Source organism: Myotis daubentonii, chromosome 8 (genome assembly GCF_963259705.1).
Source record: "Myotis daubentonii chromosome 8, mMyoDau2.1, whole genome shotgun sequence".
NCBI lineage: Eukaryota > Metazoa > Chordata > Mammalia > Chiroptera > Vespertilionidae > Myotis > Myotis daubentonii.
The window spans coordinates 22,660,084-22,685,598 of NC_081847.1; the positions used below are offsets into that span (position 1 = coordinate 22,660,084).

The following is a 25,515-nucleotide window of genomic DNA, read 5'->3' on the forward strand; positions in this document are numbered from 1 at the left end:
TGCCTTAAATATATTTTTTCAAGTACTCTGTGATTGAAAGGGATATTCTGATAGCTTTTAGTTTTCTGCATGTGACTCAGACTAAGTTTCTAAATGAAATTAAACTTTTTACTTTTATTTGCATTTAACTTAGACTATATTGTGAATTAGTATTTTTTTTCCTGAAACATCTCATTTAATTATATTACTAAGCCTTCATTATTGTAACATTTGTTTTATTTTTCAGTATTTGGTTTCTTCAAGCATTTGTCCAGTCAGACATTTAAAAATGTCATCCAAACAAGAGATAATGAGTGACCAGCGGTTTAAGCAGGTTACAAAGGACCCAAGATTTTGGGAAATGCCAGAAAAGGATCGAAAAGTCAAAATTGACAAGAGATTTCGAGCAATGTTTCATGACAAAAAGTTCAAGTTGAATTATGCTGTGGATAAAAGAGGACGCCCCATCACCCACAGCACTACAGAGGACTTGAAACGTTTTTACGATCTTTCAGATTCTGATTCAGATCTCTCGGATGAAGATAACAAAGCATTAAACCAAAAGAAAATAAAGAAGAAAAAACCCCAGAAAAATGAAATTGAATCAAATCTAGTTGAGAAAAAGAAAGAAACCAAGAAAATTAACCAAAAGGATTCTGGAAATAAAAATGATTTGGATAACTCTGACAAAATTCAGAAAATGAAAAACTCATGCAAATATAAGAAGGCAGATTCAAAAATAAGTCCCAAGAAAGATAGTGAAGAATTTGTGCCAAAAAGTACAAAAGGGGAAAAAAGTAATGTTCAACATAATACAGACTTGTGTCCCAAAGGAAGTCTAAGGACAGTAGACTCAGGCACTTCTGAAATTGTGAAATCTCCCAAGATCAAGTATTCTGAGACAGGAAGAGAAATGCAGTCAGGTTTGTTGGAATAAATTAAGGATTCTTTGGTATTACATTATTTATATTTATTCTAATCTTTTTCAAATGTAAGTCTATTCAATAAGTATTTTTACAGTATAATGGGGGTGTATCCATGCTTATTTAAGAGTATAAAGGTACGAAAGAAAAAACCATATAATCATTAATATTTGATTTAGTACTATAATGGCTAGAAGAGATATAAAAAATTGAGTCCTGAGGTTAAACAATAAATTGGATTTGTGAGCACTAGGAAGAGCTGTATTCTCTAATCAGATAAAGTGTTGTTATGTTCTCATCAAATGATAAGAAGAGTTGTGCCTGAAGAAGATAATAGAGTTGGGTACTCATTTATTTCTTCATTCAACTACTGTAAGTGATTAGCATTTAACAGATAGACCATGAGTAAGGCGTGGCTCCCCGCTCAGGGCTACTGTTAGCTTATATAATGTCTGTGAAAATTAGAAGAAGGTATGCCCTTCTGAACACACAGAACTCACAGTTTGGTGAGGGACAGCATATTTAAGTGAAGCAACAGGTTCTCTTAACATGAGTAGACATAGCTTTTCTACACAGAGCATTGCTTAGAGAGTGGAGTTTGCCTTGATTTCAGTCTATCTTGCCCTTTTGCAGATCCTCTATTGCAAAAGACAGCTCTCTAAACTGGAGCCCTGGTCGAAGGCACTACTTTTCAGTCACCCCAATAAATTTAATACACATTTTTTTAAAAGCACTGTCCAATAGAAATATCTAATTTCGAATTTCCTATAAAACATGTTAAAAAGTAAAAAGCAGGTGGAATTAATTATATTAATATATTATATTTAACCCAGTATATAAAACATTATTTCAATATGTAATCAATATAAAAAATTTAGCCAGGCTGGTGTGGCTCAGTGGTTGAGTGTCAACCTGGAACCAAGAGGTCATGGTTCCATTCCCGAGCAGGGCACATGCCCAGATTGCGAGTTCGATTCCCAGTAGGGGCATACAGGAGACAGCCGATTGATGTGTCTATCTCATTGATATTTCTGTCTCTCCTCCCTTGACTCTGAAATCAATAAAAAAATATATATTTTTAAATGATAACAAATCATTAGGGGACTGACTAATAAGTAAGTTATGGTACATCCAAGTGTGATTATGAAATATGCAGTTTTAAAAATAGGCTACAAAATAGCATAAATGGTATGATTAGCTACTTAAAAATAAGTTAGTGGATATATCATAGAAAACAAATTTAGGGAGTTATGTACCAAAATAACCATCCAATTATCTCTGAATGAAAAATTGCTAGTCATCTTTTCTTTCTTTATATTTTCTTAATTTTTTTGTAATGAACAATTTTATAATTAGGTGGAAAATGATAAAACTGTTTTTTAAGGAACTGGATAAGTAGTGTTTACAATCGCTACTAGAGCAGTACCATTTAAGAATAGAGGCAATCCCACATTACCTAGCATAAGGTTTTGTATGTGGTGGGCTCTGAGCAAAAATTGAATACTCCAAATATATCTAATGTTGTCAAAAATATTAAAATACTACATCTCTTTAAATCTCCCATGTGTCACACCCAAAGTGTGATATGTAGTATTACTATCATGTGAAAAGATGTCATATGTGAGATATTCAAAACTTTTTTTATGTTAATAGTTATGTATTTACTTCAGCATCTTAGGAAAAAATGTAACTACTACATTTCAGGGATTTTATTTAGAACAAAGCTAATATTTAAAATTTAATTTAAAAATACTCAATTTAATGAAAAATATTGGTGATATGCAAAAACCATGAAAATGGTATGAAATGACTAATGCTTGATAAATATTGCTATAATTGTTAGGCATAGGCCCCCAAGATGTTATTTCTGAGCATGTTGATTAAAAGCGAATTCTGATGCTTATCTTACAGTAAAATTATTTCACCATTGTGATGTCTTTCTAATCCTATATACAAAACTTATAATATTGCCTTCTTTTTATTCTTTCATACCTACTGCATAGTTATTTTTTATTACTCCCATTCTTTTTTGGTACTAAAATAAAGCCTATTTCCTACTTTTTCTCTTTAAAAATCCTTTCCATTTAGTTTCAGATCAAATGGCATCTTTGTGAAGCCTTCCTTATTATAAATACCTTTCTGCAGGCAAATTTAGATGTGTCTCTCTCTGTGGTGCTTTAGAATATAGCTTCATAAATCACCAAACAACTTCTTTTTGGTTATGAACTCATCAAAAGCATGGGATCACATTACAAATCATCTCCCTTTTCCCTTTCCCTAGCTCAGTGCTTTTAAATACTTAATAAATATTTGGTCAATGAATGACTATTTTAAGACTATAGGACAGTGATGGCAAACCTTTTGAGCTCGGCGTATCAGCATTTTGAAAAACCCTAACTTAACTCTGGTGCCGTGTCACATATAGAAATTTTTCATATTTGCAACCATAGTAAAACAAAGATTTATATTTTTGATATTTATTTTATATATTTAATGTCATTTAACAAAGAAAAATCAACCAAAAAAATGAGTTCGCGTGTCAGAGGTATCACAGGTTCACCATCACTGCTATAGGACCACCCTTTGTAACTAAGTTACAAAGTTCAAGATTTAGCAGGAAAGTTAAAATTATTATTTCACTCTTTTCAGAGGTGATGTTAGTCACATCACAACTCCTGTTATCACTGCACGTGAATGAGTCAAAAATTTTATTTAATCTACAGCTACAAGCCAGCAGTCTTCTTGCTATGTCTTCTTAGATGACTCAAAGGTACTTGTAATTCAACATATCCATTATGAGTTAACTCATAATCTGCTTCTACCAAACAAACAAATTGGTTCTTTTCCAACATTGGTTGTTTGTCTGTCCAGCTAGGTCTGCAAGCCAAAAAGCTAGGACTCATCTTTCATACTTCCAAAACTTCTTTGCCCCGTACTAAACCCGTCTCTGATCACTATTAGTTTTACTTCCTAATTGACTCTGAAGTCAGAAGTGACTCCATTCTCTTCTCTACATCTCTACTGCCACCACCTTAGCGCTATCTTCATTTCTTGCCTTGAGTATGAACTACACTTCTCTATTCACATCGACTCTGGACTCCCTCCAGTCAGTTTTCTATAGCGCAGTCAAGGTAATCTTTTCAATATGCAAATCTCATGTCTTTCCTTCTGAAAACATGTGGCTTCTCATTACTTTACAGCAAAGTCAAACCTTCTACATGGTTTTTGGATAGTGTAACATTTTAATTATTACTTGGCTCCTAGCTATCTGCAATCTAGACATGCTTTCCAGCTTTTTTCTATTAGTGGATCTTTCCATGTACTTTTCTTGCTGTGTGGAACATATCCCTAATCTATTTGTCAAGCTGTTTACTTAATCCCTCTTCATCCTTCAAGTAGCAACTCATAGCATTATATAACATTCCTACTTGGTATCTATCCTAGTTATAATTATATTTTTTAATGTGTAGTTTAAAATTTTTGATTGATTTGAGAGAGAAAAACACCAATTTGTTGTTCCACTTACTTATGCATTTAGTGGTTGATTCTTGTGTGGTTCCCTGACCAGGGGTTGAACCTGCAACCTTAGTGTATTGGGACAGCGCTCTAATCAATTGAGCTACCCAGCCAGGGTCTAAATGTGTATTGATATGATTGATTTTATCTGTCCATCCACTTCACTCAACTGGAAGTTCATTGAGGGCTTTGATTGCTTCTCTTTTGCTTCGGGCGCCACATGCTGGGGTCCAGCCCCAGCGGTCCAGGGGTTCCCAAAGGTGTGGACGGAGTTGGCGAAGAATGATTTACACGGAGACAGCATTCAGAACTCTCTAGCTTCCCTTAGTCTCCGTGGACCTTCCCTGTGCCTGGCTGAGGCCAGAGAGAAAGATCCCAAGGCAAGCTGAGCCTTTATTTTATAGTGAGAGGTAAACAAGGTAGTGGTTACCAAAGTTACACTGTTCTTGTGAGTTTCACTTGTTTACACTGTTCTTGTGAGTTTCACTTGTTTACAGCATGGTTATACTTCCTGCACTTCCTCAGCCCATTAGCTTCCCAGATAAGATCTAGGGAGTGTCATAAGGTCAAGCCTAATTATGCTAAGAGGACTGTGCCCTCTAAGCTGGGAATTGTTTGTGACTTTGCCCACAGGTCAGTCCGAGGCTTAACCCTATATCAGCTCCCCACAAGAAAAACACCAATTTGTTGTTCACTTACTTATGCATTTAGTGGTTGATTCCTGTGTGGTTCCCTGACCAGGGGTTGAACCTGCAACCTTAGTGTATTGGGACAGCACTCTAATCAATTGAGCTACCCAGCCAGGGCCTAAATGTGTATTGATATGATTGATTTTATCTGTCCATCTACTTCACTCAACTGGAAGTTCATTGAGGGCTTTGATTGCTTCTCTTTTGCCAATGATTCTATATTAAGCACCTACCACATAGCAGGCACTCCATAAATATTGAATGAATCTATGAATCTACTTATATCACCTGGTATATACAAGGTGTCCCCAAAAAATGAGTACATGCCTTAACAGCGGTTCTCAACGTGTGGGTCGCGACCCCTTTGGTGGTCGAACGACTCTTTCACAGGGGTCACCTAAGACCATCCTGAATATCAGATATTTATGGTACGATTCATAATAGTAGCAACATTACAGTTATAAAGTAGCAACGAAAATAATTTTATGGTTGGGTCACAACATGAGGAACTGTATTTAAAGGGCCAGAAGGTTGAGAACCACTACCTTAACAGCTGATAGCTCAATTTTGAAAGTGAAATTTATTTTAATAAACACTGTCTTTGTAATTATTCAAAGTATATGTATACATTTTTAAGAAAAATATATTTTTATTAGCATCAGAAACCAAGTCCTTGGGATTTGCCTTAAACATATGACCTTATGAAGTAAACTGTAACACTGGATAAATTTGAAAAACCTTAATTTTGAGATACCATATTATTATTATTAATAATCTTAATGTTAAGATTTCTATTAAATAACCTGGTTAAGCATGAATTTTCCTGAATTTATATTTTCCTGTAGTCTCTTTCATAGAAATTATATTTTTTACTGGATTTGAGGTTGAAATAACTTGGGTTCAATTTAATTCCATGTTTATATTTTCTTAATTTCTCCCTCCTTTAATCTTTTTGCAGTGGTTCCGCTCTCAGTGGCAAGACACAGTGATGGTTATGAAAACTCACTGGGTAAAAAAATGTTTGATAAAGATGTTCTGGAGGAAGATTTAGAAAGCACTAGTGAAATAGGAAGTGATGAAGAATCTGAAGATGGGATTACAGGCATTGGTAGAGCTTCAGATGATGATGATAACAGCGATGAAAATGAGGAGGATGAGGATGAAAATGATGATAGTGAGGATGATGATGAAAGTGACAGTGGCCCTGATCTTGCAAGAGGTAAAGGAAATATAGAAACTAGTTCTGAAGATGAAGAAGATATGGAAGATTTACTTCCAGAGGAATCTGGTTTTGAGCATGCTTGGAGAGAACTAGATAAAGATGCTCCTCGGAGTGATGAGGTAATGTTTTGAATAAATAAGATAATTTGTGAAGAACACCATACAAGTAGCTTTTATGAATGGTGGGACTGATGTCATTAAATTAAATGGGAACTGCTTTATTGCTAAATAATAACTACGATTCTGATGAAAACCTCTTAGTGTCTGTCTAAGCAAATAAGGAAGTTCTACATTAAAATTACATGAAATTTTTAGAAAAATAATTTGATTTCAGATCCCATTGCATCTATTACAAGTGCTACAGGGTACCATACTCAACTACCTTGTTTATGCATGAGGGGCAAAATAGCAAATTTGGTAGTGAAAAAAAACAGGTCATTATCATGTTCTTATTCAAGAACTGTCAAGTTAAAGGAAATGTTTATCTGTTGTAGTTTTACTATTGTGTGAGCGGAAGTTCTCTTTTTTTATTTCTTAGATTACACGTCGATTGGCAGTTTGCAACATGGACTGGGATAGATTAAAGGCAAAAGATTTGCTGGCTCTGTTCAATTCATTTAAACCTAAAGGAGGTGTTATATTTTCTGTAAAGGTGAGAATTGATTTTATTTTGAAGTAAATATTTCTAAGCATTTAAGTTCATTCTCATTTTTTAAAATCATAGTTTTCCTTTTAAAGGAAATAATTTATTTGGAAGTTATTTAATACAGTTAGGCATGAAACTGATATAGCAGGTATAATAAAAGTTAGAAAGAGGTAAAATTGTTACTATTGATGGGTTATGTGATTATATATAATTAAAAAACCCAAGCAAATCAATAGAGATGTTATCATAAGCTCAGTAAAGGGGTGGGGCATAAGACAAATATTTTGGAAGTAAATTGCATTCATTATTACCAGCATTAACCAATTAAGAAAAAATCTACTTTAGCATCAGAAACATACAAAATCCTTGAGAATTGTCTTAAGCACATGACCTATATGAAATAAACTATAACACTGGATAAATTGAAAAACCTAAATTTTGAGATACCATATTTTTAGAGAGCCAGCATTATGATTAAGAATCCACGCTTTGCAGTACCACAGATCTATGTTCAAATCTTTTCGTTTGTTGCTTTTTTGTTCACATTTTGATTCTGAAAAATGCTATGTGACCTTGGGCATTTTATTAATCTCTCAGATGTGTTTTCTCATCTGACAAGTAGCTACAACAATACTATTTTCTAGTATAGTTTTAAGGATTGAATGAAAAGGATCTCACACTGAGTAGTACAGTGCCTGAAGCAGCTCTAAATAATTATTATACTTAATTATTTAAGATGTTAGTTCTACAGTTTTAGTGTAGTTTCAATCAAAATCTCATTTCAAAAGAAAGTTAAGAAAAAGGATATAAGTATCATATAAAAGAATAAACAAGTAAGGATGGCTAATAAATTTTTGAGAAATCATACCAATATAAAAGGACCCTACCAGTTACAATTTCTATACATTTTATAATGCTATGGAAATTAACAGGTTTGGGTAAAAAAAAGGGGACAAATAAATGGAATGGTATAGATAAAAAGAATTTAAATGATGAGGTAGATCATGTCATTGGGACAAGTCTTTGTATAGAGAACTTAGTTCAGATCCCCACCTTATGAGAGCCCCAAATAAACTCCAGATAAAGTAAAGGAAAAAAATTAAAAACCAAACCACAGAAATAGAATTGTGTTTTTGTTAAATCTTGAGTTTTAGGAGATTGGTAGTAGAAATTTCTACACTTAGAAAAGGAAAAAAACACACACAAAAAGAATCAACAGATGTGATTACATATATATTTTTAAATTCTACATCAAATCCTATTATATGCAATTCAAAGTAGTAAGGAAAACTCATGCCCAGTTGATAAATTGGATATTTCACACAATTCCAAAAAATATGTATTAGTTAAATGTATGTTAAGCCTAGTAGTGTCAAGACAATGCAAATTAATAGTTATATTTTCTTTTTTTAATCTTTATTGTTGAAAGTATTATATAGGTTCTCTTTTTTCCCCCATTAACCTCTGTCAGCCCCGTTCCATCCCCTCCTACTGTCCCCACATACATACAGTTATATTTCTTGACTCAAAAGTGGTCAAAATATAAAAATACCAAATCCTAGTGAGGATGAATCCTTTTTCTTACACCAAGACCATATGTATATATCTAATGTATGTGATAAAACTGTCATGTAAGAGTGCCTTTCTATTAAAAGGAATGTCTTTAAAAAAAAAAAAGCATTGAATAAATTATGTGACTTAGAGATAAGGTAGGTATTAAAAAATTGGGTTTTTTTCATTATGTTTTATACGAGAGGCCCGGTGCATGAATTCGTGCACGGGTGGGGTCACTTGGAGTGGCCTGTGGAGAACGGGCTTCAGTTCACGCCCCCAGCCTTGCAGCCCCGCAGCTCGCCTGGCACCCCACCTTGGCCTAGCGCCGCCCCCTCACCTGCTCACCATCCCGCCTGCGGGGCAATTGATTGGGGCTGGGCCCCCTGCCCTGTTCCCTCAGTGCCTGGGAGCTGGGTGGCGGCCCTGCCCCCCACCGCTGCCACTGGTCGCCGTCTGTGGGGCGATAGGTTGGGGCTGGACCCCCCTCACCCCCCGCTGCCACCTCTGGTCGCCATTGGCGCGGCAATCGGGTCCCTGCTTGCACCCGCCTTGTTCTGGTGCCACCTGCTCACCAGCTTTATCATCCCGCCGCAGTTCCGCTCTCGTCGAGGCCCATAAGGGCCAGCAGTGCCTCTACTACTGCCCGCTGCCAACTCCGCATCGCTGACGCCCTCCATGTTCCACGCTTCCCCCTGGTGGTCAATGCACATCATAGTGAGCAGTCTAACTCCACGTCTCCTGGTCGAACGACTGCCTGAGGGGACAATTTGCATATTAGGCTTTTATTATATAGGATATTTCTTTAATCATTTTTTGTATGTTTTATGTAAGCTAGTTAATCCAGTCATTTTTCATGTGTATGTTTACATTGAGTTCCTTTAGAATCTTGTTTTTGGTTTTTTAAATTTTTCCCTTGGAGCCCTGAACCATCTTGTCCCAGTTGATAAATAGAGGAGATAGTCTATTTTTGTTCTCAAGTCCCACATCAGTTACTCTCCAGCCAAAATGATCATTTTTAAGGAGATTCCTCAGGATGCTTTAGCTTCCTATAGTGGGTTTGGAAGTGAGTCAACCTTGCTGTTTTCATTGAGTCCAATTGTAAATTAGAGTTACTGACCTAGATAGGTCTGGATGTTGAAAGAAAAGGAAAGTATAAATTGCATTGATTTTATTTTTTCTATATTTAGATATATTTTTCGGAGTTTGGAAAAGAGAGGATGAAGGAAGAGCAAGTTCAAGGACCAGTCGAGTTATTAAGTATTCCTGAAGATGCCCCTGAAAAGGACTGGTATTAAATTACTATCTATACTAATAAAAGGGTAATATGCTAATTAGGGCGAACGTCTTTCGGACTTTCATCCGGACAGTCACAGCGGCTTCGAGGCCCAGGGCTCACAGCAGCCGTGGCCTCAGGCAGCTGTGAGCCCCAGCACATGCAAGCCTAAGCCGCAGTAGGACATCCCCTGAGGGCTGAGGGACAATCCCCCCCTCCTCCCCCCCCCCAGTGCACAAATTTTTGTCTACTGAGCCTCTAGTACAGTGGTTCTCAACCTTCTGGCCCTTTAAATACAGTTCCTCATGTTGTGACCCAACCATAAAATTATTTTCGTTGCTACTTCATAACTGTAATGTTGCTACTGTTATGAATCGTAATGTAAATATCTGATATGCAGGATGGTCTCAGGCGACCCCTGTGAAAGGGTCTTTCGACCGCCAAAAGGGTCGTGACCCACAGGTTGAGAACCGCTCCTCTAGTAGATAATAAAACTAAACCTTATAAGTTCATGTTACTAATTCAGAATTCTGGTCACTAAAAGTTAGGACTAAAGTTTATACATGCCATTTATAGTTAAAACAACTTGCAAAGCAGATTAAAGTCTGTCAGAAGTGGCATACTATTACAACAATATTTTGTGTGTGTATTTCTGTTTCTGTATTCATTAAAATAATTACTGCTTTTTCTGGGATGTATATTTCCACATAAGTGGCATTGAAACTATTTGCCTTCAAGCTATGTAGTTTTTCTAACTTGAGTATTAAATACAAAAATAAAAGATTGATAACAACTTTGGCACGTTAATGTAATATAGAAAAAAATTAACATAGTTTTTAAACCACTAGGTGGAGCTATATGTGCGCTTAATAAAAATCGTGGTTAAGTACTATATTATTGGTGGCAGAAGAGAGCAGATGGAGACGCTCTTCATAACCAGAACCAATGCTTTCCTAGTATATTTTATAATACAGTGCTTGTCCATCAGTTTTATTTGAGAAGGGGTTTTGAGGTACCAAAACAAACAAAATAATTAACTTCTAAAACTAAAATAACAGGTAAGCACTTATAATTCTTATACTTTCCTTTTCTAGATACCAAATTCCAAACAAAATACCTAGTTTGTACCTTGTCAGAATAATAAATTGAACTTAAATGTTTAATGTTCATAAAGGCAAAGTCATGGAGGAAGAAAAGATTGGTATGAAGGTTGTAATATATTTTCCTTGAAACAATTGCATTTATTTCTTAAATGTAAATAGGTATTTGTGTTCCTGTATAAGTAAGCTTAATGAGTTTTTCCCTTTTTAGGACCTCTAGAGAAAAATTGAGAGATTATCAATTCAAACGACTAAAATACTGTTATGCAGTAGTAGAATGTGATTCTCCTGAAACAGCCGCTAAACTTTATGAGGATTGTGATGGCCTGGAATTTGAAAGTAGTTGTTCCTTTGTAGATCTGAGGTAATCTCGAGTGTCTCTTATCAATTTAATCTTGTAATAAATGTGATTATAAGAAATAAAATATTAGAACTGGTAGTGCTCTGTATTGTTTCATACTCTCTTTTTTTAATATATGTTTTTTATTGGTTTCAGAGAGAAAGGGAGAGGGAGAGAGAGAAACATCAATGATGAAAGAGAATCACTGACTGGCTGCCTCCTGCACACCCCCTACTGGGGATCAAGCCCACAACCCAGGCATGTGCCCTTGACTGGAATCGAACCCAGGACCCTTCAGTCCACAGGCCAACACTCTATCCACAGAGCCAAACCAGCTAGGGCCATATTCTCTTTTTTTAAAAAATACATGTTTTTATTGATTTCAGAGAAGAAGGGAAAGGAGAGAGAGAGAGAAACATCAATGATGAGAGAGAATCATTTATTGGCTGCCTCTTGTACTCCCCCCACTGGGGAACAAGCCTGCAACTGGGCATGTGCTCTGACCAGGAATTGAACCAAGACCTGGCTCATAGGTTGATGCTCAACCACTGCACCATACCAGCTTCGCTATTTCATATTCTAAAAGAGGATTTTTTTCTTTTGGGAGAACTCTGTCCTGTGGAACATCACTCTTAAGAAAGAAAACTACACTCAGTCGGTGTTGCTCAGTGGTTGAGCATCAACCTATGAACCAGTAGGTCACAGTTTGAGTCCCTGTCAGGGCATATGCCCAGGTTGCAGACCCGAGCCCAATGGGGAACATGCAGGAGGCAGTCGATCAATGATTCTCTGTCATCATTGATGTTTCTATCTCTCTCTCCCTCTCCCTCTCTGAAATCAATAAAAATATGTTATATATTTTATAGAAAAAGAAACTGGAATGAGAAAATGCTAAAGTATTTTGGATGAGCCACCCCACATTTGTATCCTTTCAAATATGTTGGCTATGATTTTAGGATTATGGGTTATATATAGTGATATTTCTTTGCAACTGTGTTTTAGAATTAGGAGCCAGATAAATTACTTTTAAAAAGCGTTAAAAAAAATAAAATAGCGTTGAAGTGGGGGGCAAAGGAATTTGCTAATAAACTGGTACTTCTAAATCTGTGTTATTAGTACAGTAGCCACTAATCACATCTGGCTATTTAAATTTATTTAATTAAAATTTTAAAAGTACTGCCCTGGCCAGTTTCACTCAGTAGTTAGAGCATCAGCATGAGGACCAAAGGGGCATGGGTTCGATTTCCAGTCTAGGGCACGTAGCTCGGTTGCAGGTTCCATCCCCAGCCCTGGTTGGGGTGTGTATAGGAGCCCAACCAGTTGATGTGTCTGTCTCACATCACTGTTTCTCTCTCTTTCCTCCCCCCGTCCTCCCTCCCTTCCACACTCTCTCTTCTAAAGATCAATGGAAAAAATAGGTAAAGATTTTTTAAAAAAGCTTAAATACTTACCTGGCAGGGGAGATACCATCATTATGAAGGTGGTTTTCCCAAGGCAAGGTTTATCCATTGCATTCCGGATGTGCTGACCCCTGCGATTTCCCCAAATGCGTGAGAAACTCAGATGCATAATTTGTGGTAGTGGGGGACTGAGGAAAAAACATTTCTTTTCAACTTAAAATTTATTTGCTTAGATACAGAACATTACCATCATCACAGAAAATTCTGTTTAATAACACTGCTCTAAGTGCTGCTCAGTGAAAGAGTGGATGGAATTGCTGGCATTGTCTTTAGACTTGGGCATTATTTTCACCGTGTGCTCAGGCTTCACTGACCAGAGGTGAAAACCTTAGGTGGTTGTGACTATCAGTTCTAAGGAAATGGAAAGCTGAACTACTGTACCATTTTGTCATTATCCTAGTCTTTGGAACCTAGTAAACCATTCTACTATGACACTTTTCAGGAGAAACTATTTCTTTGTATGCAACTTTGTTAGAGGCTTTGTTCTCAAATATTTTAGGGGGAAAATTCATCAGTTCTTAGTCACTATGACTTTAAAGCAGCGGTCGCCAACCTTTCGGACCTCATGGACCACCAGTGGTCCGTGGACCACTGGTTGGCGACCACTGCTTTAAAGGCATTCCAACTGGTAGAAAAATAAAATAAAAAATTTGGAATTGGTATTTGGGGTAAGATTTAAGCATGCTTAAATATATAGCAAGAAGGGCATATCTCATGAAGCAAGCTATTTCCTTCTATGTTAACAATTTCAATAGGAGGTGCTTGTTTTGAATGTTTAAATAGTAGTTACCAAACATTTGTTAGAATGTCAAACTCTGGGTATCATGAATTAATGTTAACATGTTCTTTTCAGGGTTGTTCTGTTTCCTTTTGGGGGCATTTCTATGCAGTATTAGAATAAGCTCTGGCAGTGCCTAGAAAGTCAAATCAGTGACCATTCACTTTTTTATTTTCATCTTTACATTCACTGTTTTATTTTGTCATATGTAAAAGAAAATAGAGTTTTCTGCTGCAATCCTGTTATCTAGGGAAAACTCTTTTCGTCTGCTTCAAAATATAAAAGCATGCATATTAGTAACAGTTAAGTATATTAGTCTCAAAAACAAATCTATTTGTTTTTCTTCTAAGTGTGTGCAAAAGTATAGCTGGAGAAGGATGTTATGTAGACATAATGAACCTCAATTATCCACTCCTCACCCGCCAAAATTATTTTTATGCTTTTCTTGTGGAATTAAAATCTCCTATATAAATTACAAAAGCTAAATCCTGTAACCATGAATTATTTAACTCTACTTCCCCCGCGCTCCCAATTCCTTAGCCTCATGCCTAAGAATTGCATAACAGTTATTTACATTTAACAGCTATCTACTTGTAGAAAAAAATTGCAAGGTCAGATTGTTAGGATTTTTTAGTCTTGGAGAATTAACTTTAAGCTTTTCCTTATTTTCAGTGACACCTCCTGTATATGATACTTTATATTCAGAACATTTAACCATTAATAATTCTATTTGATCTTCAAAATATTATGTAGCAAGCCAATGACTGTGCTTTCAGGAGTCTAGTTCTTTTTGAAACATGAGGGACCCATGTGTGTTTGCACCTGACTCATATTAGCTGACTCCTAATGCAGGGTTTCTACCTACACAGAGTTCACTTAAATTTAATAGAATTACAGATTTATAGCTTATGAATCTCAGAAGTTTTGTGCCAAGGTTATTTCTAACTTTGTTTGCCTCATCTACATGTGTGTTCTGTAGAAATTTTTATATGGTATGTATGTATGTATAAACTACAACTAATTAGAAGAGATTCTAAACTCTGGTTGTTTATTACTGTAGCATATGTTTAAATACATTTATTTTCTCTTTGTTTCTTAGGTTTATACCAGATGATATTACTTTTGATGATGAGCCCAAGGATGTAGCCTTAGAAGTGGATTTAACAGCATATAAACCAAAATATTTCACATCTGCTGCAATGGGAACATCAACGGTATTTCTTAACTTTTAAAAATGTGTAGCTGGACTCTATTGTTTTAAGAAAAGACTTCATGTACTATTTACCATAGCATCTTTAGAAATGGACAGTATTCAAACTTTTAATGCACAAGTATAAATAGAAATGAGACCAAAAGTGTATTTGCATCTTTATCTACCACATCTGTCTGAACCTATTTACATACTTTTGTTATGCTTTTAAGCCCAAGTCAATTACCTGCAAATGTTTCTTTTTTTTCTCTCTCTCTTTCCCACACACTCTTAGTCAACTAGATTCTTTAATAAGTAATATGTCAGTTATTAATATCCTAGGGAATAGTGGGAATAAGGTAGTGTAAAGATTACCTCAAATTCTAGTTAAAAGAAGACTAGTGGAAATTTAAAATAGAAACACATTTTTTCTGCAAATATCCAAAACTGTAAAAAATAATTTAAGAATAATTCGGGACTACTAGATGTCACATTAATGCTTAATAACACACAGCCAAATGATTCCTGTTGAATTAGTTTATTGTTTTGCTACATACCTTCTCTATTCTCTTCCCTCCATTAACTTTCTATCCACAGCTGGACCCCACAGTAGGCATATAGGCTTCCCACTGCATTTCTTGTGACAAACCACCATGCTCCTCTGAGAACAGACTGGTAGCAGAGAGAGGGGCTTCAGTATCTGTCAGGTGCATGTCATGCATGCTGTGGCGGGCACTGCGTGGCCTTGATTAGTAAAACCCCACCATTATGAATAAGTGAAGACTAAAAATTAAGTCACATAAAGTATAGAGTCATGTTATTTTAAGACTAAAATGTGACCAGAGCAAGCCTGTCCAGTCAGCCAGTCTGGAGTTACTAGGGTCTGGCTATATTGTCTATATCTGTCCCAGTTCCAGCAGTAGTTTTGTGGTCATCAGCTCAAGTAATTATCAGAATAGGGATAATTCTGAATCTTGTGACTAGTTAGAACCAAGGCAGTGCCAGCCTATTTTAAGGATCAGATTCCTTGGTTAATTGGTGCCCATTTTGTTGTACTGATCTGGGGAGATTAGTCTGAGGAAAGAAAACAATGATGTAGAACCCATCCTGTGATGAAGATAAAACCATTATGACCCCATCTGGGAATGGGCGTTGCATAGAGGACAGGAATCAGTCACCAGATCCATCATGTTATGGATGAGTTCCTGTAATGAACTTACTACCTGTAATAAGTTAATGGTAAATATTCTCTCTGTTTTATTGTTATTGATTTGAGAGAGAGAGAAAAGGGGTGGGGGGGAGAGAAACATCAATTTCTTGTTCTACCTATTTTTGCACTCATTGGTTGCTTTTTGTATGTGCCCTGACCAGAGTTTGACCCTGCAATCTTGGCATATTGGGACAATGTTCTAGCCAATTTAGCTCCCTGGCCAGGGCAATGATAAATATTCTTTAACAAGTTTGGGTGGCTGACATTTTTATTTTTACTTGTTTTTCTTTTTCATTGGTGAAAGGTGGAGATCACTTGGGATGAGACTGATCATGACAGAATTACAACACTCAACAGGAAGTTTAAAAAGGAAGAGCTTTTGGACATGGATTTTCAAGCCTATTTAGCTTCCTCTAGTGAAGATGAAGAGGAAATAGAAGATGGGCTACAAGGTACTTACTTGTTAACCTTCTGGTCTACATTTGTAAGCATTTATATGCCTAATCTAGACTTGTGAATGGAAATATATCTTTGGCAGTAGCTTAAAAGGGAATACCAAACTAATTCTTAAACTGTCTGCAACAGGAAGTTTAGTAATCAGAATTTTTATTAAAAAGTATTTTCTTGGTTGCAAATGCTTTAACCTTAAACATTTCCTTTAAAACTTAAACAAAATAGATCCATAGACATAGAAGCATGGAACAGACTGTCGAACCTCAGAGGGAAGGTGGGCGAGGATGTGTAGGTGGGAAGAGATCAAAGAACTTGGATGCATATATGCATAACCCATGGACACGTGACAGTAGGGTGGTGAAGGCCTGGGGTGGGGGTGGGTGGGCTATAGGAGGTCAATGGGGGGGGGGGGACGACATATGTAATACTTTCAACAGTAAAAATTAAAAAAATTTTTTTTTGACCTAACCAAAAAAGCTTGGTTGGTAGACTTGTCATGGTTCATATAGTTATGCAATCTCTTAATAAATTAGTGAAATGCTTTACTACCCCCTTTTTTAAAAATAAAAGCTTCTTTTGGATTGATTGAATATTTTTTACATTCTATTCCTCAACTGATTTAGAAAATAGACTGTTTTTGTTTATTTAGTGATTGTCCTAGAAGTCATACTGACATCCCTAACTTGGAAAAGTTTAATGGTAAAATTTTTACTGCCCTATATTATACAAGAAATCTTAAAGCAACTTTTATAGTATCCTGTGTATTGTAATTCTGTTTTTTATTTCATTCCCACAGGACATTAGTATTATTATTTTATACTACCTTTGTTTAAATTTACCCATATTTCCTCCACTTTTTTTCCCTCTGTATTCTTTTCTAAATCTTATACTTCTGTCTGGGATCATTTTTCTTCTGCCCCCCCTTAAGTAAATCCTTGATAATTTCCAGTAGTATCTTCTGGTGTCAAACTCTCTTGAGTTTTAGTCTAAAAATGTCTTTATTTGTGTGTTTTTTTAAAAAATATATTTCATTGACTTTTCACAGAGAGGAAGGGAGAGAGATAGAGAGTTAGAAACATCGATGAGAGAGAAACATCGATCAGCCGCCTCCCGCACATCTCCTAGTGGAGATGTGCTCGCAACCAAGGTACATGCCCCTGACCGGAATCGAACCTGGGACCCCTCAGTCCGCAGGCCGACGCTCCATCCACTGAGCCAAACCGGTTTCGGCAAAATGTCTTTATTTTGCCTTTACTTGTATTTTTACCAGTAAAGGTATTTTCACTGGTAAAACATTCTAGATCAGTGGTTCTCAGCCTTCCTAATGCCGCGACCCTTTAATGGTGACTCCCAATTTCATTGTTACAAATTGAACATAATTAAAGCATAATGATTAATCACAAAAACAATATGTAATTATATATGTGTTTTCCGATGGTCTTAGGCGACCCCTGTGAAAGGGTCGTTCGACCCCCAAAGGGGTCGCAACCCACAGGTTAAGAACCGCTGTTCTAGATGGACAGCTCTTTGCAACTGCATTCTAGCTTCATTATTGTTTTTGAGAAGTCAACTATCAGCTTAACTTTTTCAGTCTTTTGAAGGTTGTCTAGATTGTTTTTTTACTGCTTTTAATGTCTTTCTTTTTGTCCTGCAGTTTTACTGTAAACTAAGAGTAGGTTTTATTTATTGTGCGTGGAATTTGTTGGCATTTCTTGAATTTTGGCGTGGTATTTTTCATCAGTTTTGGAATATTCTTAGCCATTATCTATTGAGATATTTCTTCTTTCCTCTCCCTCTGGGATTCCAATTAAATATTTGGTAGATCTTTTCACTGTAACTTTCATGCTTCTACTCTAATATATTTATATATATCCTATCTAATAAAAGAGAAAAATGGTAATTGGCATACAACGATACCCTTTTCATTGGCTAATCAGGGCTATATGCAAATTAACTGCCAACTAAGATTGGCAGTTAACTGCCAACTAAGATTGGCAGTTAACTGCCAACAAGATGGCGGTTAATTTGCATATGTAGGCACAATGCAGGGAGGCGAAAGGGAAAGCAGGAAGAAGCCCCCTGCCACTGACAGTGATCGGAAACCCAGGGGGGAGCTAAGAGCTGGGGGGCAGGGCAAAGGCGGCCCCGGGGCCGCCTTTGCCCTGCCCCCCAGCCATGATCGGAGAATCAGGCGCCTTTTCCGCCCTGGCCAGTGATAGCAGGAAGTAGGGGTGGAGCCAGCGATGGGAGCTGGGCACGGTCGAAGCTGGCAGTCCCAGGAGCTAGGGGTCCCTTGCCTGGGCCTAAAGCGAAGCCCATGATCGCGGGGCCGCTGCAGCTGCAGGTCCCCGCTGCCCGGGCCGGACGCCTAGGCCAAAGGTGTTAGGCCTGGGCAGGGGCGGAGCCTGCAACCACGGGGAGCTGGGGGTCCCCTGCCCAGGCCTGACACCTCTGCCAGAGGCCTCAGGCCTGGTCAAGGGGCCGATCCGGTGATTGGTGATCGGAGGGTGATGAGGGTCAACTCCTCTGGCCGAGGCATCAGGCCTGGGTGGGGGGCGGAGCCGGGGATTGGGGGGATATGATGGTCCCCTTGCCCAGGCCTGAAGCCTGGGTCAGAGGCGTCAGGCTTGGGCGGGGGGTGGAGCAAGCGATCAGAGGGAGATGGGGGTCCCCTGCCCAGGCATGATTCCTGGGCCAGAGGCCTCAGGCCTGGGCGGGGGCCAGAGCCAGTGATCAGGGGGAGATGGGGGTCCCCTGTCCAAGCCTGACACCTCTGGCGGAGGCGTCAGGCCTGGGCAAGGGGCCAATCAGGCGATCGGAGGGTGATGGGGGTCTACGCCTCTGGCCGAGGCATCAGGCTTGGGCTGGGGGCAGAACCAGTGATGGGGGAAATGAGGGTCCCCTGCCCAGGCCTGACGCCTCTGTCAGAGGCGTCAGGCCTGGGCAAGGGGCTGATCCTGCGATTGGAGGGTGATGGGGGTCAACGCCTGAGGGCTCCCAGTATGTGAGAGGGGGCAGGCTGGGCTGAGGGACACTCCCCCCCCCACACACACACACACACACCCAGTGCACGAATTTCGTGCACCGGGCCCCTAGTGTGTATGTGTATATATATATATATACACACACACACACACACACACACACATTTTTTTGATTTCAGAGAGGAAGGGAGAGGGAAAGAGAGAAACATCATTGATGAGAGAGAATCATCGATTAACTACCTCTTGCATACTCCCCCACCCCCACGGGGACTGAGCCCACAACCTGGGCAATGTGCCCTGACCAGGAATCTAACCATGACCCCCTTGTTCATAGGTTAGTGCTCAATCACTGAGCCACTCCAGCTGGGCTACTCTCCTTTATTTTTATCTACTAGGGGCCCGGTGCACGAAATTCGTGCACTGGGTACGTGTGGGGGGGAGTGTCCCTCAGCCCAGCCTGCCCCCTCTCACATACTGGGAGCCCTCAGGCGTTGACCCCCATCACCCTCCAATCGCAGGATCGGCCCCTTGCCCAGGCCTGACGCCTCTGGCTGAGGCGTCCGGCCCGGGCAGCGGGGACCCACAGCTGCAGCGGCCCCGCGATCATGGGCTTCGCTTTAGGCCCAGGCAAGGGACCCCTAGCTCCTGGGACTGCCAGCTTCGACCGTGCCCAGCTCCCATCGCTGGCTCCACCCCTACTTCCTGCTATCACTGGCCAGGGCGGCAAAGGCACCTGATTCTCTGATCATGGCTGGGGGGCAGGGCCGCCTTTGCCCTGCCCCCCAGCTCTTAGCTCCCCCCTGGGTTTCCGATCACTGTCAGTGGCAGGGGGCTTCTTCCTGCTTTCCCTTTCGCCTCCCTGCATTGTGCCTACATATGCAAATTAACCGCCATCTTGTTGGCAGTTAACTGCCAATCTTAGTTGGCAGTTAATTTGCATATAGCCCTGATTAGCCAATGAAAAGGGTATCGTCGTACGCCAATTACCATTTTTCTCTTTTATTAGTGTAGATTGTCTCTCTGTGTTGCATTCTGGGTATTTTCTTTAAACCTGTCTTCCAGTTCACTAATTTTCTTTTCAACAGTGTTGAAAATGCTGATAGACCTATGCATTGAATTCTTAATTTTGGTCATAGTATTTTTTACTTGTAAAGGTCCTGTTTAGCTATTTTTCAAATCAACAATATCTTTTTATAGTTTTCTTCTCACTGTAGATACTTTTAACACTTTTATTCCTGTAAACAGAGTAAGCATGTTTTATAGTCTTTATTAATTTCAGTATTTCAAATCTTTGGGGGCTGATTTCTATTTACAAGATAGTTCTGTTTACTTGTGTGCCTGGTTAACTTTGTGAGCTGATTTGATATTTCAGGTGAGTGTACCTCATCAAAGAGAACCTTCATTTACTCTGGTCATTCTGGGGCCACATCACTGCATTTTAAGGCTTGAGTTCCCTGGATTTTGTGGGTGATGCAAGCCTTCATGAAGGCGGGTTTATTTCTGGTTGGCCCTTGCCATGAGGATATAGTCCTCTGGGGCCCTGCTTAATGTGGGGGTACTAGTTGAAATTCCCTCCTTTAAGGTCATTAACTTTTGTCCTCATGGCACTGCCCGGCTGCCCAAACTAGTTTAGTCCCATAGCTGTTTCTTTTGTGGATCAGTAAATGCTCTCAGGTTAAAATAGGTCTAAGATTTTTTTAAACCTCTTTGAAGTTTTAAAAAATATTTTTAAAATATTTAATCCAACTGGATACTCAGTGAAAGGGTTGGTCTGAAGTACCTAGGTCGCCATTACTGGAAGCAGAAATTCTGATTATCTATATCTTTATTTTTAAAATTTTTTGATGATTGAAATGATTAAGGGTATATTTTAAAACTGTTTATGCTGTTTGCTTAAAATAACTCATTTTTTAAAAATAGATTCAAAACATCCTTTTTCCCTACACTGGATCAGGCTCTGTTTAGAAATTTGGTTGCTTGATTGTCATTTCTAGGCAGTTTTTGGTTGACACTATCTCCCCGATCTCTTCACAACTTCATCTTATCTAATAGAAGAATTCCCAATCATGCAAAATTATGAGTAAGAGATTTGGTGCTGAAGAACTACATATGTGAAACAAAGACATAAATGTTCTAAAATAGCAGGAATAAATAGTATTTTACTTGTAGCTTAACTTTTTCATAGCTAATCCTTTTGGCTTTCCTTTACATATCTATTGTTTTTATAACCTAAATGTGAATTTAATTAAATCCTAACGTGTTTTTTAGGATTATTATAGGTCCTTTAAACATTAACTTTCTTAAGAAAGATCCTATGATTGGGCTGTCACCATAGTTTCAGCCTACTGCAGATATTGCTTCATTTTGCTAAGTGTTTCATAAAGTGCTACTTTTACACTGTGTTCCATACATGAAATGAAAAATCATATTTAATCTAGTTTCTTTGTTCAGATATCACATATTAATAAAACCGTATAATTGCTTGGGTATTTAATAGTCATTGAAAAGATATATGATTCACAATGGTAGTTATGTTGGTCACAAAAGCCTTCACATTTTTTAAAGGTCTGAGTGGGTGTTGCTTGTTAATTTCTTTGGCATTCCAAGTAATTGAGTATTCATTTTATTTCTAGTGTACACAGAACAGCGAAGTCCTTTTTCAAATGTCCTTTGTCTTTTCTGCCCCCAGATATGCTAATGTATTTACATTTTCTTTTTATTTGTATGCCTAAGTGGTCATTTAGCACTTGACTGAAAATTCTGGATAGTTTTTTTGTTTTTCACTAGCAGCTCTGAGATAAAGAAATAAAGAGGACATTCCGTGTACTTGTGAAGATTGGGTGCAAGTTTTTCAAATAGCTTTCTTTGATTGGTTTGAGAGAACTGAACTAGATTTTTTAAATGACATTATTATTAGGACAGCTAGTATTGTGGGAAAAGAAGCATTAATTTGTCAGTATATTCTTATTAAGATAGTAGAGGCCCGGTGCATGGATTTGTAGGGTCCCTCGGCCTGGCCTGTAGGGATCAGACTGAAACCAGCTCTCCAACATCCCCCAAGAGGTCCCGGATTGTGAGAGGGGCGGCAGGCCAGGCCGAGGGATCCCATCGGGGCCGGGGAGGGACTGTGGGTGGGCTCCAGGGCGTGATCTGCCCCCTGGTGGTCAGTGCGCGTCATAGCGAACAGTTGAATAGTCAAACTAACGGTCGGACACTTAGTATATTAGGCTTTTATTATATAGGACTAGAGGCCTGGCGCACAAAATTTGTGCACTGGTAGAGTCTCTAGTAGCTGCTGGCTGCCAGCCGGGTACTCCCCTCCCCTGGCTGCCCACCCCCTGGTCAAACTCCTGGACGAACTCCCCGTCGAGGGGACAATTTGCATACTATGATTTTAATATATAAAATTTAAATCCTGTGTTGTATTTTACTTCCCAAGACTTTGTGTCTTAAATGTCCCTGACCATACATACTATAATCTCTTGAAGATATACTCTTCCTATCACCAATGAACTCAACATAGAGGACAGTTATACTGTAATGTAGAAGATGGTTATACTGATGACCTCCAAGGAACCACGCCTCCTGGTACTCAAACACCTGTGTAATCCCCTCCCAAAATGACTCTGGGTTTAGTGTATGACTTGCTTTGGCAAATAGAGCATTAGCAAGCATGAGGCAAGTAGAGGCTTGATAAGCACTTGCCCTCTTGGAACCCAGCTGTGTTGTAAACAAAGAAGCTCAGGTTAGACTGCTGAATGATGACAGAGTGAAGTCCTACCCTTTCACAGATCCCTGCCAAGATCCCAGATATATGGGTGAAGCCATCTTAGATCCACCAGCCAACCCATGAGCTGGTTCCTTGCTCCAAAAAGAATGCCTCATCTTTTTTCTAAATCAGCGGTTCTCAACCTGTGTGTCGCAACCCCTTTGGGGGTCGAACGACCCTTTCACAGGGGTCGCCTAAGACCATCAGAAAACACATATATAATTACATACTGTTTTTGTGGTTAATCACTTTGCTTTAATTATGTTCAATTTGTAACAATGAAAATACATCCTGCATATCAGATATTTACATTACGATTCATAACAGTAGCAAAATTACAGTTATGAAGTAGCAACAAAAATAATTTTATGGTTGGGGGTCACCACAACATGAGGAACTGTATTAAAGGGTCGTGGCATTAGGAAGGTTGAGAACCACTGTTCTAGATGTTGTCATTTTAGGAGGTGAAGGTAGAACTTCTGTAGCCATCTTTTACCATGACTGGAGCTTCTGCAAAACAAAACCAGCACACTGAGAATGGGAAATTGTAGAGAAATAAAGAAAACCTGAGTCTATGACAACATCATAGAGTTGCTGAGTTAACTGTGGAGCTAGTTGACTTCTGGACTTTTTATTACATAAGATTGGGTCTGCTGGTTTCAAGTGCTGTCTTTATGACATAGTGAAGCTATTATATGTTTTCTTAGCCTCTGTGCCTTTCTTTCCATAGCTATAAGATGCGAGTTATAATAGAACCTGGCTCATCGTTGGAAAGATTGCAATAATATACATATAGTGCTTAGCATACTACCTCATGTCATATTTTTTACTTCTAAAGCTTTAAGGATTAATGGCTTTTTGTGTGAAATATATGACTCATTAAGTTATTTAAAGCATGCATTTTTCTTCAGTATTTGAATTGATTGCAAGCTTACTTGAATCTGTAATTTAGTACCTCTGTTAGATACAATAGTATATTTGAATGCCTTAGAGTTATTAGATGTTCCTGGTGTTGTTTATAAGAGATCATAGGAGGGCTTCTTACTGTTACAATTAATTTGTTCACTCATTATATAGTATTAAGGCTTTCACAAAGTATTGTCCTTGAATTGGAGAAAAACAGACCTACATGAATTATCCCACATTCTAGGGCTTCAGAAAGTAAATTTTAGTACTGGAAAAAATCAATTTAAAGTAGGCCATCAGAGACTTACCACTAAAATTTCAACCTGGAAGGAGCTTGCTTCTAATTATGTTTTCAGAAGTAAGCTTTTAATAGAAAGAAATACATTGCCATTTTGTTAATGTGTTCCTGATGTTTTATCCATTGAATTACGGGATACATGACAGAATTCAATCCAACATTACTATTGTGGCACAAAGCACAAACAGGAAAAAAATGAATTTCAGCTGTTTGAGTGAAAATGTAAAAGTGTGATAGGATGGAAAGAATGTCCTGGACTATTTTTTATTCATTTAGAGAAAAAAAACTGTAAAAACATTTACTTAACCAATCTTTTTTCCATATCACCTTTTTAAAGATGTAAGGACAGTATATTGACATTGATGTTTCACAGCTAAATGCTTAGTAATGTCGGCCATTTTTAGTTAACATTTAGTCATAGCTCATAGAAAAGAGGGTCTTCTTTTTGCTACTTCTAAATTTTTCTTTACTGGGACATTTAGTCCATTCAGTAAGTCTGTATGTTTTGCATTAAAACCCAGGTCTTAATTTATGGTTTTGCCTTGGAGAATTACAGTGGAAATATAGAGCAAACAAACTTTTCACGTATTGGTTTTCTTTGGTATTTGTTACCCACAAGTTTTATACTGTTCCTTTGTATTCTAATTATTTTTATAAAATTGGGAAATGGAAATGTGAATGTTTTTTCCAGATAGGGAAATTGAGTAAACTTCAAACATTCATTTTTGTTAATGTATTAATGAGATCCTGAGAATCATCATACTTGCTCACGATCAAATCGAAAGGACTCATTATTCTTTGTTTTGGATTATAAGCAACTTTATTTGTCTCTTCAGCCTGCACAGCTAAGTCCATGTATCAAATGTATCCCAAAAATATTTAGCCTTCTTTTATTGACCATAACATTTTGGTAGATGGAGGAGAACATAAAAGAAGGATAAAATGTCATCCCTGCTGTTTCGCTTATAGGGAACATAAAATTTGAGGATGTTACATGATTACAGAATTATTTTTAGATAATTTTAATAAAAAGTGATATTCCCAAGTGCTATGACAGTACTAACTTATATTGCAACATATTTTTATTATAAATAAGACATAAGGTTTTAATTCAATTCATTTAATATTAAGAAGGTTAAGTCTGTCATGGCTGGTGCAGCTCAGTGCTTGAGCATCAACCCATGTACCAGGAAGTCCTGGTTCGATTCCCTCAGGGCACATGCCTGG

At 38.1% G+C, this 25,515-nt stretch overlaps 1 protein-coding gene and 1 non-coding gene across 5 annotated transcripts in view; both read left to right on the forward strand.

Moving 5' to 3' along the window:
- ESF1 (ESF1 nucleolar pre-rRNA processing protein homolog) overlaps positions 1–25,515 on the forward strand; it is a 66,447-nt gene that overhangs the window by 1,458 nt on the left and 39,474 nt on the right. For all 4 annotated transcript variants that reach the window (XM_059705509.1, XM_059705510.1, XM_059705511.1 and 1 more), the window contains exons 2-8: positions 227–902; positions 6,066–6,448; positions 6,867–6,980; positions 9,716–9,816; positions 11,113–11,265; positions 14,579–14,693; positions 16,183–16,330. In XM_059705509.1, coding sequence (XP_059561492.1) covers positions 269–902; positions 6,066–6,448; positions 6,867–6,980; positions 9,716–9,816; positions 11,113–11,265; positions 14,579–14,693; positions 16,183–16,330 — 1,648 coding nt within the window. In that variant the 5' untranslated portion in view covers positions 227–268. The remainder of the gene's footprint in view (positions 1–226; positions 903–6,065; positions 6,449–6,866; positions 6,981–9,715; positions 9,817–11,112; positions 11,266–14,578; positions 14,694–16,182; positions 16,331–25,515) is intronic.
- LOC132240358 (U1 spliceosomal RNA) lies at positions 12,685–12,851 on the forward strand. The gene has a single exon (XR_009454280.1). It is a non-coding gene; the product is annotated as a U1 spliceosomal RNA (small nuclear RNA).